Source organism: Chanodichthys erythropterus, chromosome 4, assembly GCF_024489055.1.
Source record: "Chanodichthys erythropterus isolate Z2021 chromosome 4, ASM2448905v1, whole genome shotgun sequence".
Lineage (NCBI taxonomy): Eukaryota > Metazoa > Chordata > Actinopteri > Cypriniformes > Xenocyprididae > Chanodichthys > Chanodichthys erythropterus.
Window position 1 is genome coordinate 35,452,679 of NC_090224.1, and position 12,440 is coordinate 35,465,118.

The 12,440-nt window shown below is 35.2% G+C and overlaps 2 protein-coding genes across 2 annotated transcripts; both read right to left on the reverse strand.

The window, feature by feature from the left end:
* Nucleotides 1–318: 318 nt before the first annotated feature.
* Nucleotides 319–5,428, reverse strand: si:ch211-191a24.4 (uncharacterized protein LOC100150331 homolog). Its single transcript, XM_067383482.1, has 4 exons — nt 4,741–5,428; nt 4,021–4,150; nt 3,786–3,895; nt 319–1,705 (listed from the first exon to the last, which is right to left on the reverse strand). Exons 2-4 carry the CDS (start codon nt 4,146–4,148, stop codon nt 1,050–1,052), a joined length of 894 nt encoding a protein of 297 aa, XP_067239583.1. The 5' UTR covers nt 4,149–4,150; nt 4,741–5,428; the 3' UTR covers nt 319–1,049.
* A 2,043-nt stretch (nt 5,429–7,471) lies between these two features.
* LOC137019407 (gamma-crystallin M2-like) lies at nt 7,472–8,400 on the reverse strand. Its single transcript, XM_067384836.1, has 3 exons — nt 8,319–8,400; nt 7,974–8,216; nt 7,472–7,744 (listed from the first exon to the last, which is right to left on the reverse strand). The coding sequence occupies exons 1-3, from the start codon at nt 8,322–8,324 to the stop codon at nt 7,472–7,474; spliced, it is 522 nt and encodes a 173-aa protein (XP_067240937.1). The 5' UTR covers nt 8,325–8,400.
* Nucleotides 8,401–12,440: the final 4,040 nt, after the last annotated feature.

Below are 12,440 nucleotides of genomic sequence, written 5' to 3' on the forward strand. Positions count from 1 at the left end.
CCTTTATATAAAATGTTTTAGACGATTGTAAGAATCTGAAGGATCAGCCTGCAATAGTACATACATTTCAAAATAAGAGTCCCGGTGTATTTTGGGATTGTTTATAATTAAAAGTCACAGTACGTTTTTTCTTTTTCTTTTGGGCATTATTGGTATTCTGGTTACACAATAAATTGTATTTAATTTGATTTCCATTTAATTCATAGTAAATTTTTGTAGTCTCCCCCACAGGAAGAAAAGACTAAGAACGTTATTTGACACATATATTATTCATTTTATAAATTTTACAAGTAAAATCTGTGTCCCATTCACTGAGACAGACACTATATGACAGCAAGGAGTACATACGAAAAGGAGAACCATTTAAATGCTGTAATTTTGCATAATTTACAATGCATAATAATGCATAATATTAGTATGTAATTAAACGTAATATGCTATGTAATTAAAATTAATTTCAATAAATAAAAATACTGTTAAAAATCACACATTATTTGTTTGTCACATGTAGTAGATGATTTTTATGCCGTGGGTAATAGGAGGATTTTTCGCCCGGCTACCACCGCAAGTATATTTCAAACCTGTGGGAAGCACGGTCTTCAAAATATCTTCTTTTGTAATTCTGTATTGGAACAACATCAGGGTGAGTAAATCATTTTTTGGATGAACTAACCCTTTAAAATGCTCAACATAACTCAATATTCAATGCCAAATTCCATGTCTAAAAATTACGTAATTCTACTAATATCTATTGGTTGAACTTTTTCATTAAAACAATACATATATTTAATACAGGTATTAATGATACAGATATTTTTGTATTCACTTATTTTTATACATTGTTTTATTCATGAGGCAAAAAGCCACAGCTACATTTTATGCAGTATTTATACTAAATAAAATAAAACTAATTCAACTCTAATAAGAATTCTAAAAACAGATTTCTTGGTAAAAAAAACAAAAAAAAAAGGAAAAAAGAAAAAGGAATTAAAACCAGTTTATGTACATCCAGTCGAGAAGGTTTAAGTCCACATATTTTGTAGCACAACTCAGACATAAATGTCAGGATTAAGAATTCTTTCTTGGGGATCTCTGGTTTGTTCTCTTCGTTCGGCTTTGTAGCGGTCACGCTCCTTAAAGTAATTTCGGACATCCTGGACTGTTTTTCCCGTTAAAAAGGCGCCAACAGCATACAAAATTGCAGTTATGATTCCAAATAGTGCGACGGATGCATCCCCCCCATTTACGCTACAGTTCATCCAGGTATATCCATTACGAGCATACAGTCGTTCACGTTGAAGGCACATGTCGGTTGAGTTCACGTAGATCACGAAATGCAGGTACAAACCTACAGCAACCACATAAGCCACTGCACCAGTGATCAGGAATGCAAACTGTCCAATCAGAAGCTTCCGTGGAAGTATGTGGGCAGGTTTGCTGCCGGACACTACGAACAGGAGTGAAAGTATACCAAATGTGAGGCTGAATGCCACGCCTCCATAGACTAGAGGTGCTCTCATTTGTCCAAACTGCATGTCAAGCTCACGCACCTTCTGCAGCTCCGTCCCCTCAAAAGGAGTGATGGTGTCAATAAAGCTTGTGCCGCCCATACCCATTGCAGACATTCCCATCTGCGACATGTGAGCAGCCACAATGCAGATGAGCACCAACGCATTGGTCAGGACGGTACATATCAACACAATACCTGAAACACACACAGAAACACATGCAACTGCATAAGAAACTGCAATCTTGTTTAGAGCACAGGTTTTTTTTACTTTTTAATGGCTAAAATATGATGATCATCTTGTGAGGAAACCTCTTCCCAAAATGAAATGCAGCTATATGTTTTCAAGTACACATTTACACTGTGTGAGAAAAATAGTAAAAGCAGTATTATAAACATTAAAGAGTTAGTTCAGCCAAAAATGAAATTTCTGTCATGTATTACTCTCCCTCATGTCGTTCCACACCCGTAAGACCTTCGTTCAGCTTCGGAACACAAGTTAAGATATTTTTGATGAAATCTGTGGTTTCTGAACCACACATAGGCAGCAACGTCATTGCACCTTTCAAGGCCCAGAAAGGAGGTAAAGACTTTGTTAAAATAGTCCATGTGACTACAGTGGGTTAACCTTAATGTCATTTCTGCACAAAAACAAAACAACTTTATTCAACATTTTCATCTCTTCCCTGTCAGTCTCCAACGCTGTTTACGTTGTAGATACAGTGAACATGGACAAATGGACTGTTTTAATGTTGTCTTTACTGCCTTTCTGGGCCTTGAAATTTGCAATGATGTTGCTGCCTATGTATGGTTCAGAAGCATCTTGGATTTCATCAAAAATATCTTAAAGAGGTCCTTGATTATGATTTCACTTTTTTAACTTTAGTTAGTGTGTAATGTTGCTGTTTGAGCATAAACAACATCTGCAAAGTTATAACGCTCACAGTTCAATGCAAAGGGAGATATTCTCTTTTACAGAAATCACTTTTTAAAGGACTACAATGAACGGCTGGTAGGGACTATAGAGCCCTATAAAATCCGTTTTATTTTTTTCCTGAATTTTAATTTTTCTGGATTCTGTTTTTTTCTGTTTTTTTATTTTTTTTGGACTCCATTTTAATGGTTAAACTAAATTTTAGCATGTCTAATTAATGGAAATAATGAAACTTATCCAATTTACCAACAACTTATTAAAAGTTTGACGAAAAAATACATTTTTTAGGGCCTTATGATATCTGTTTTATTCATTCCCCAAATATTATTTTTACCAAATTCTGTTTTCTGTTTTAACTTTTCTGGATTCCATTTTAATGGTTTAATTACATTTTAATAATCAAAAAGTCTAATTAATTGAATTCTTAAAAAACAACAAAATATATTAATTAAAAAAAAAGTATTTTTATGAAATGTTTTTTTTTTTTTTTTTTCCTTCTCATAAATTCTGTTCTGTATTTTAATTTTTATGAGGGGCCTTCAAAAATTGTGTTGTACAATCAGTTGGACAATCATTTTCATTTTTAAGTATGCAGTCTTGCACGTTTGTCTTTTGGTTCGATTTTCAAAAACTTTTTTGCTTCAAATAAAAGTTTGTGCTGTTATGATTCACCTCCTAATTGATTGGCTTGGTTCATGGCTTAAAAACCTCTGGAAAGAAGACTTTTTTGGGGAAAAATGAATGGAATTAAACTTCCGTTCGGGCAGTGTTGCTCTATAAAAGTCATCTACTAACATAATATCAAGTGAACAACAAAAATATGTTTAATTATATATATATATATATATATATATATATATATATATATATATATATATATATATATATTTTTTTTTTTTTTTTTTATATATAATTGTATAAAGCAATATAATTTTATAAACACTCTGAGGCAATGTTTGAGTCCACATAAACAGTGAAATACATGCCATACCTGTGTTAGGGTTAGAGTGAGGAAAATGTTACATATGTCTGCTAGATAAAAAACAAGTTTTGTAAATGAAAGATTGCCATCAACAAGCTTTAAAGAGCTAAACCGGTTAGACCAGCTGAGAGGAGGAAAGGGGCAAATTCATTGTGTCACGTCAGAAGGTGTGGCTTGAGCCAGAGTAAAACCAGATCTGTGCGAGATCAAAAAAATCATGAGAATTGACACCCAAATTCAGAGAATCACCTGAAACAGGTTTAGACTCTGACGCAGTTGTTTGGATGCACTGGATGCATTCAAACACACATACTGCAACATTTGCCTCCCATCCATAGTTATGGCCGACTGTGAATGCCTACCTGTCCTTGAACAGATGTAAGAGCACTTTGACTCCCGGTGTTCCTCTCGAGGAGCGCTCCTCGCGGGTCTTTGAGAATCTCTGGGGTAGTACGGAAGCTGGCTGGAAGACCTGGGTCAGATATACAGTAGTATACATGACGTACAATATGCAAAGCAAGAAAAAATGACTTCCCTTTTCTTTTGGTGTAAATGTTTATGTTGTTGTTTGTCTGAACAGGTAGTATGTCGTCTCACCTCTCACTGCCTGACCGTCGGTCACTAGGACTGTCCCGTCGGCTGCGGTGCTCTCTGTCTCTCTTCCCACTATGGTTTCCCCCATTTCTCTCTCTCTGCGCACGCTGGTTTCTGGACGGCTGGCTCATTGCTTCATGAGGGGAAGATGTTATGGTGTATTAAGTGTTTATAGCAGAGGTTTTCAAGTTTTATAGAACCAGAGGCCCCAGACAGACTTTGAGGGAACCAAGACACTATACTTATATCGCAATATAAAAAAAGGATAATACATAAATATTATTTAAATATATATTCACATATACATATATATATATATATATATATATATATATATATATATATATATATATATATTAATTATATACGGTTTTATAGCCCATAAAGTGACTGATTTATCTGTCTCACCATAACATCCAGGGAACCGTGGACTCTGAATTTATAGAGTAAAATCTCTATATTGTATATTATACATCAATATTTTTCTCAGTAAAATACATTGCGGAAGCCTGTCGATCAAATCACAATCACAACCATTCTCTTAACTTAAGTTGTTTCAGCTTTCTGTCTCAACGCAAAGCAAACTAACGTTACTCTTCAGTATCGGTAAGTTTCACCTGTCTTGTTTCAGTCGATGCCAACAAGAACAACATTACACGTTCGTTTCTTCTTAACAAATATACCAAAGAATGTTTGTAAACACAACGTACACAGACAACTTACTTGCGTATAGGGCGCAGATCAGATTTGTTTTGGTTTTCCAAATCCAAACTTTACCTTTCCCACAGACACGGGATTTTGACCGAAACCCGTCAGTGAAATCTCGCGATGGTTACCTGTAGAATGGGTGGGGTCGAGCAGGTGATAAACAGGTGACAGACGCGGCTATCCTGGAAAGCTCCGACAAAACTCGATCCTAAAAGATTCAATCCGTGATAACGGGAGCAAGGGTCACGGCAGACTGCTGTCTGAGATCACAGACTTGTGTCCGCAACAGAAGTTGCTTTGTTTTTTTGATAAACATATGCCAGTGAGGAGGAAGAGCGTGGTTTTGATTCATCACAGAGACTCTAATCTTTTGATTCAGTTCACTAAGAAGATTCATTAACTGATTTGTTCAGTGAATCAATTGATTCGACAAATGATTCACTGTATCGGAGCGGTCCACCTGCTGCTAGTCAAAATTAAGTGCAAGGAAAGCTTACAAAGACTTTAAACATGTATAATGACATAGTTTACAAACCAATTTCGAAACAGCTTTGTAAAAGCTTCATGAAGCAGTGTTTCGAAGGCGCGCGCCACTAGTTTTTACCATCATAAACGTTTGTTTTCCCCAAATGACGACAAGATATCTTTTTGTATCCATTTTGTCCTATGATGAACCAATACGTACGACATACCAAGGTTCTTTCATCCAGTTTCATCCAGCTGCTTGAAGAACTGGGACTGAAGGGAGGTGTTCGCACAGATCCAAGCTTAAAAGATTCGTTCAAAACGCTTCATAGTTTAGCAATAAAACAGCACTTTAAGTGGGTTGTTCCCTGAGGCGCTTTCCTTCTGGAATGTAATTTGTATGCAGCTTATGTAACGTCAACTATAAACATCCTGCAGCACGAAATCAACTCTCTGAAGTAATTGTCAGACTAACATACCAGTAACGTCTTTAAGGGTTGCTATTATGATAGCATGTAAATGTCTAGTCTAGAGTAATCAATTAATAATGTGGGGGTTGCTGCAAAAAGATACACTACTGTGTGTGACTTCCCTTGGCATTTCACAAGAAATTCATCTGCTCTTCCATTGTTTTGGTTCAAGCAAGTGGTGTTTTATGCTAGCATGCTAGGTCAGTAGTTGGCGATGTCATTTTGTAAAAAAAGACGACGTTTACAGAGCGCTCGTGCCAAATGTGCATGACTAAACACATAATACGCATGTGCATGCCGTTTTCATGACAAATTGGGTCCTCCCTCAAAATTCGGTCTCCCCAAACTGTCAGTTAAAGGGTTAGTTCACCCAAAAATGAAAATTCTGTAATTTATTACTTGCTCTCATTATGTTCCACACCCGTAAAACCTTTGTTAAACACTAACACTTACTAAAAACATTTAAATCGGTTCATGTGAGTACAGTGGTTCAATATTAATATTATAAAGTTATGAGAATATTTTTGGTGCACACAGTGTCATTCACACACACACTAAACACCATCATGGTAACATGCATGAAATTTTAAAAATGCAATAAACATTAATTTAACAACATTAGATGTAACATAAAACCCTAATGTACATAACTGATTAGAAAAAAATGAGAAAAACTAAGAAGAAACAGAGTTATTTCAACGAAAATATATCAAATGTGAAGTGTCACACAGGGAATTGTGGGAATGTCAATTTACGGTTTTTCACTGTAAATTTTACAATGAATTGTTATTTTCACTTCCAAAAACTGTGAATTTAATGGTATTTTACCGTAAAATTAGATTAACTGTATCGTTAGATCTATCACAGTTATTCACCGTATATAGTACGGAAACTTTCTGTAAACCAATTGACAGTTTTTCACCGCAGCATTTTTACAGTCTTTTACTGTTAAAATCACGGTCATTTTTTACAGTGTATGTTTGGACAAAGGCAAATTTATATTTGGCTCTGTCATTACGTGTCACTTGTTTTTGTTTAGTGTAGCCAATAGCAGGTTTGATGACGCACTAAAGTGAAGCTGAAATCTAAATCTTTGAAAATGATTGGATAAATTTGGTTTAGTACTGTGGTTCATAACTAATTTCTGATTTCTCCATCTCCCATGTTTTCCTCTGATCTTTCTAAAACCCTGCAGACAGTTTAATTGCTCTGCAACAACTCTCAACACATTCACAGAAGGCTTGTCCTGTACATCATAAATTTGAAGGATTATTTGTAAGTTATTGATGATGGAGATCCTACATTTAGGTTTGTATTAGCTCAAGACATCTGTTGGACTATTTCCTCAATGTGTGATGTATTTACAATTCATATTCTTATCCAGGTACAAGTCTAAGTTTCTAAATAACTTTGTTCAAAAACATATTTTTGATGACTTTGTTCATTGTGAAGAAGTCAGCATGAACAAGAGATTTTAGTCTGTTTGCAAAGATGAGAAGTTTAAAGACTTGCTGTCTGCTTCATGCAGTATGAACTTTCATTTATAAGAGAGAAAGGGTTGAAACTTCTAGACCCCCATTTTTTTTTTTTTTTTTTTTTTTTTTTTTGAGGGGGCAAACATGGCAGACTTGACTCTAATTTCTCATTAATTTTACACTTATGTGCTACAAAATGAAAAATCATTCACATTTCTCTTAAACTTGTAGTGTTTTTTTGTGGACTACTCATGTAATAGTGGCATTAATTATTTTCAGAACACTAGGTTTAGTGTTGTATAGAAATTATTTTATTGAAATATTTGAACTTGTACACTAGTACCAGGAGTCCATGATACGCCTCATGCTCATGAATCTCATGCCACCCATATTGCTGAAGCTCCTGTACTCTCCAGGCCTGAAGTACCACATCCTGCCTCTGTAGTGGGGCTGCTCATACATGAGCCAGTGGCCGTCCATCACATGACAGGACTGGCAGTGAGACATGCGGTAACGGTCCATGATGTTGTCACAGTCATCCATCATCTCGTACATCTGACCCATGAAGTTCTCCCTCTCGTAGATCCTCATTCTGTAGGATCCCCTGTGCTGTAGTGGAAGAGAAGTCCATTATTTTCAAGTTTGTCAGGCAGAATTAACATAAAATGTATATAACTATCAAGAATTAGTTCTCTCTCAAATCACCATTCTAATAGGATCCTCTGTACTTTTCAAAAAAAAAAAATTCTAAAACCCCAGAAAAACCAGACTGAGTTCTCTACTTCATGTTTTGAAATAAATATAAATGGATTTCAGTTCATACAAATGTGGAGCTCACCATGGGGATCATACGGCAGGACCTGATGCAGTTGCTCATTCCAAACATAGACATGTAATCGGCGTACTCGCCCCTCCTGAAGAAATACCCGTTTCCCATGTAGTTGGATTGATCGTACATCATCCAGCATCCACTCTCCACTCTGCAAGAGTGACAGCGGCTCATGTAGGAGTGCATATCAGCACAGTCGCCCATACAGTCGTAGGAGCGACCCTGGAAGTTCCTGTCCTCAAAAAAGGTGACCTGAAAATGAAAGTTATTAATTTAGTGATTTAAAGTGAAATATACCAAATAAATTTATAAGAAGTTAAAATATGTGGAAATGGCAGCTGGAATGAGGTTTACCTTCATGGTTTGCGATGGCTGGTCCTCACAAAGGAGAAGCTGAAGCTGATTCTGGTTGTTGACTGACTGCTGTCACCTGTGCTTTTATACTAGACCAAGACTAAAGACTACACAGCACCTATTGTTAGTCAATTCCTGACTGTGCAAGTTGGAATAGAGGCCTTTCTAGGTAAAGCTTGGTATGCAGATCTTAGTGTTCACGTTTATTTTAGGACAAATGATTTACAAAAAGAATGTGAATCTACAAACACTTATAATAATGTTCAGTTTGTTATGATTAAGTTATGCTTTAGGTATAATGAACTAACAGTGAATAATTTTTATGGTATTTAATCTAATTAAATTTAATGTTAATTTCTGCATATATTAATACTTACATTTGAACTAAGTTGAATAAATCGAGTTAAATATGAATGTTATCAATTTATCATCAACAAACATTAATAGTTTATTGAACAAACTACTGTATATTCATAAATTAGCAATGATATGGATTAGTGGATGCTGAATGTTTGTCAGTTTGTGATATCTCACATATTTTTCTTATTAAATTTAATCTAATTGTAATGTTGCCATCATTCTTAATGCATCAACTAAAAATAAAAATGTAAAGTGTTACTGAAATACTAATAATCATGAGATTTAATGATTGTGTCACGTCCTGTCTTCTGAGATACTAGTGAGTTGCAATTGGTCTTTGGTTTGTGTATAAATGTATGTTTATGACCATATTTTTCAACTTTTGTTTTAAATTCTAGCAAGAAATGAGTATTGGAGAAATTAGATATTCAGTTACAGTACAGGCCAAAAGTTTGGAACCACTAAGATTTTTAATGTTTTTAAAAGAAGTTTCGTCTGCTCACCAAGGCTACATTTATTTAATTAAAAATACAGTAAAAACAGTAATATTGTGAAATAATATTACAATTTAAAATAACTGTTTTCTATTTGAATATATTTCACAAAGTAATTTATTCCTGTGATGGCAAAGCTGAATTTTCAGCATCATTACTCCAGTCTTCAGTGTCACATGATCCTTCAGAAATCATTCTAATATGCTGATCTGCTGCTCAAGAAACATTTAATGTGTACAATTGTACAAAATATTTGCGTACAATATTTTTTTTCAGGATTATTTGATGAATAGAAAGTTCAAAAGAACAGTTTCTCTGAAATCTAATCTTTTGTAACATTATAAATGTCTTTACTGCCACTTTTGATTGATTTAATGCATCCTTGCTGAATAAAAGTGTTAATTTCTTTAATTTCTTTTCAAAAAAATACAAATAAAAATTCTTACTGACCCCAAACTTTTGAACGGTAGTGTATAATGCTACAGAAGCTTTGTATTTCAGATAAATGCTGTTCTTTTGAACTTTCTATTCATCAAGGAATCCTGAAAAAAAAAGTACACAACTGTTTTCAACATTGAAAATAATCATAAATGTTTCTTGAGCAGCAGATCAGCATATTAGAATGATTTCTGAAGGATCATGTGACACTGAAGACTGGAGTAACGATGCTGAAAATTCAGCTTTGCATCACAGGAATAAATTACTTTGTCAAATATATTTTAAATTGTAATAATATTTCACAATATTACTGTTTTTTACTGTATTTTTAATTAAATAAATGTAGCCTTGGTACAGACGAAACTTTTTTTAAAAACATTAAAAATCTTAGTGGTTCCAAACTTTTGGACTGTACTGTATGTCCAAAACTCTTTCTGTTGTAGATTATTATACCATTATGCTGCCTCAGAAGCATGTGTGAAATCAGTTTTAGCTGTGTGTGCAAACACAGCCTGCAAAATCATTACCTGATAGGGCAGCTAGGCAATAGGGGTGGGGATCAGAGGCCCCATGATACAATATTATCATGACTCTTAAGCCACAATAATATATTATTGCGATTTTTAAATGTTTTTCGATATTACAATATAATTTATTGTGGTATATTTACTTAACTGCTTAACTGCAAACATCCCCAAAGGAAAACTTTGTCCACATATGTTTTTAACTAATAAGATACAGTTCTCAATGTTCATTTCACATCTTCATATCCATCTCCATCTCTTCCTTGTTCACTACTTCCTGGTATTTTAGATATTTTTTTAATAGAAATGTTACAGTCCTGTTCCCCATGTATATGTTATGTACTTATAAAGTAATTGCAGTAACTGGGTAATAAGTAGGTACTAACCCTGAACCTACCCGTAAACCTAACTTTAAACCAATTATACTACCCAGTACTTTCTTGAGATGGTCCTCACTGCAGAACACAAGATCCAGTGGGTGGATCTTGGATCTAGATCCAACTCCTCCCACTTTCCACAGCCCTAAACCTAACTGACTCCGCCCCCTGGCTCTAAACCTACCCATCTCCACCCCCTGGTTCTAGATCTAACTCCTCCCACTTTCCATATACCTTAACCTACCCGACTCTGCCCCTTGGATCTCGAGTGTCCTGCAGTGAGGGGCTACTGGTAATCTCTGAGGTACTCTATTCACAGGGTCTACGAAAACAACTAAAAACACTGTATTCTGCTGTCAGGCCATTAGATGGCGAAGAAACACTATAAACTGAACAGGTAATATGCATGTCCATGTTGTCAACATCCTCACAGATTTGCGTTTTTGTTGTTTACACGGAGACCGTTTTCAAAAACTTGCTCCTTGAAACCATTTTCAAAAGTTTGCGTTTTCAGGCACCCAAAACACCATTGTCATGTAAATGAACAGCTAAAACGCATGGAAAGTTTTACGTTTTAGTTGAAAACGGTGTCGTGTAAGCAGCCCCTTACATTTACACAACAACCATATGCTTAAAACGGATACATTTTCCTTAGAGTTTTCTGCGTATTGACGACGCCATTGTCAAAACTATCCCTATTCACATGGATCCATGAAAATGACTAAAAACTAGGGCTGTCAATCGATTAACTTTGTGATTAATTAATCTAAATTAATCGCATACATCATTTTTGCTGTGAAAGTATTGAATATTTCAATTCAAATGAATCAATGCAGGGTTTTTCCTGGGTCAAAAATGGTCTTCGGTGGTGACAGACATGGTCATCCACACAACAGTAAAAAGTGCCCTACCCGAGCCCGATACTGACAATAAAGTACCCGTCACTCTCACTGTAAAGTGATTTTATAGCTTTGTAAGAGAAAATGCTTTTTTGCTAAACCTGAAAAGTATTAAAAAGTAGCATTTAGAAGTTATATGAACTAATAATATAATTTTCTACCATATAAAATTGAATGCACCTAGCTAACAACAACTTGCTTTGTTCTGGTTTCACCTCACTCCAGTCTAAACGAACTGATTTTATAGGTAGGCCTAATTTACAACATGTTGTCATTTAAATAACCTGAAAATATTGTGGATTATTAAGGCTAATTTTACTAACCACTCTTGCTAAATGGGGTAAGCACACTTATGTTCTCATTTCAGAGTTGTTCGAGTAAATGATTCATTATAGACCGTGTGGACAGATCAGTTGTTGTCATGATTCATTAAAATGAATCTGTTCAAATGAGTCATTAGGTCGCGAATTGGACATTACCAGACGTCGACGTGTTGCGTGCGAATCGTGACTGTTATTAGGATAACCCAAAAGATTTGTCAACACAGAAAACACTTCACCACTGGATAGGATTTTCTTTTTGTTTACAGAAAGTGTGGTTTATGTCAGCTGCACGTGCAGGACACCTGTCAGAGAAGATGAGGTGACTTTTTTTGAGCTCTATTCACACCCAACGGTTATACAGGAAAAACATTCTCCGAATGCGCCTCGTGAAACATGGATTCGGTCTTATGAACTTTTTTAGCATCGTGTCAGTTGATTTAGATTATTATGTGTGAGGTAGAGAGAGTACAAAGACGGTGCTTACTTTGAAAGAGCTCGCGTGCACGAGAACGGCTCCAGGTTCAAAGGTCAATACGGAATGAATTAATCTGCTTTATTTATTTTTAATGCGTTATTTTTTCTCAGATTAATTAATCGAAATTAACGCGTTATTTTGACAGCACAACTAAAAGCGCTATATTCTGCTGTCAGGCCATTAGATGGTGATGTATAGACTGAACATGTAATACGCATGTACATGACATCAT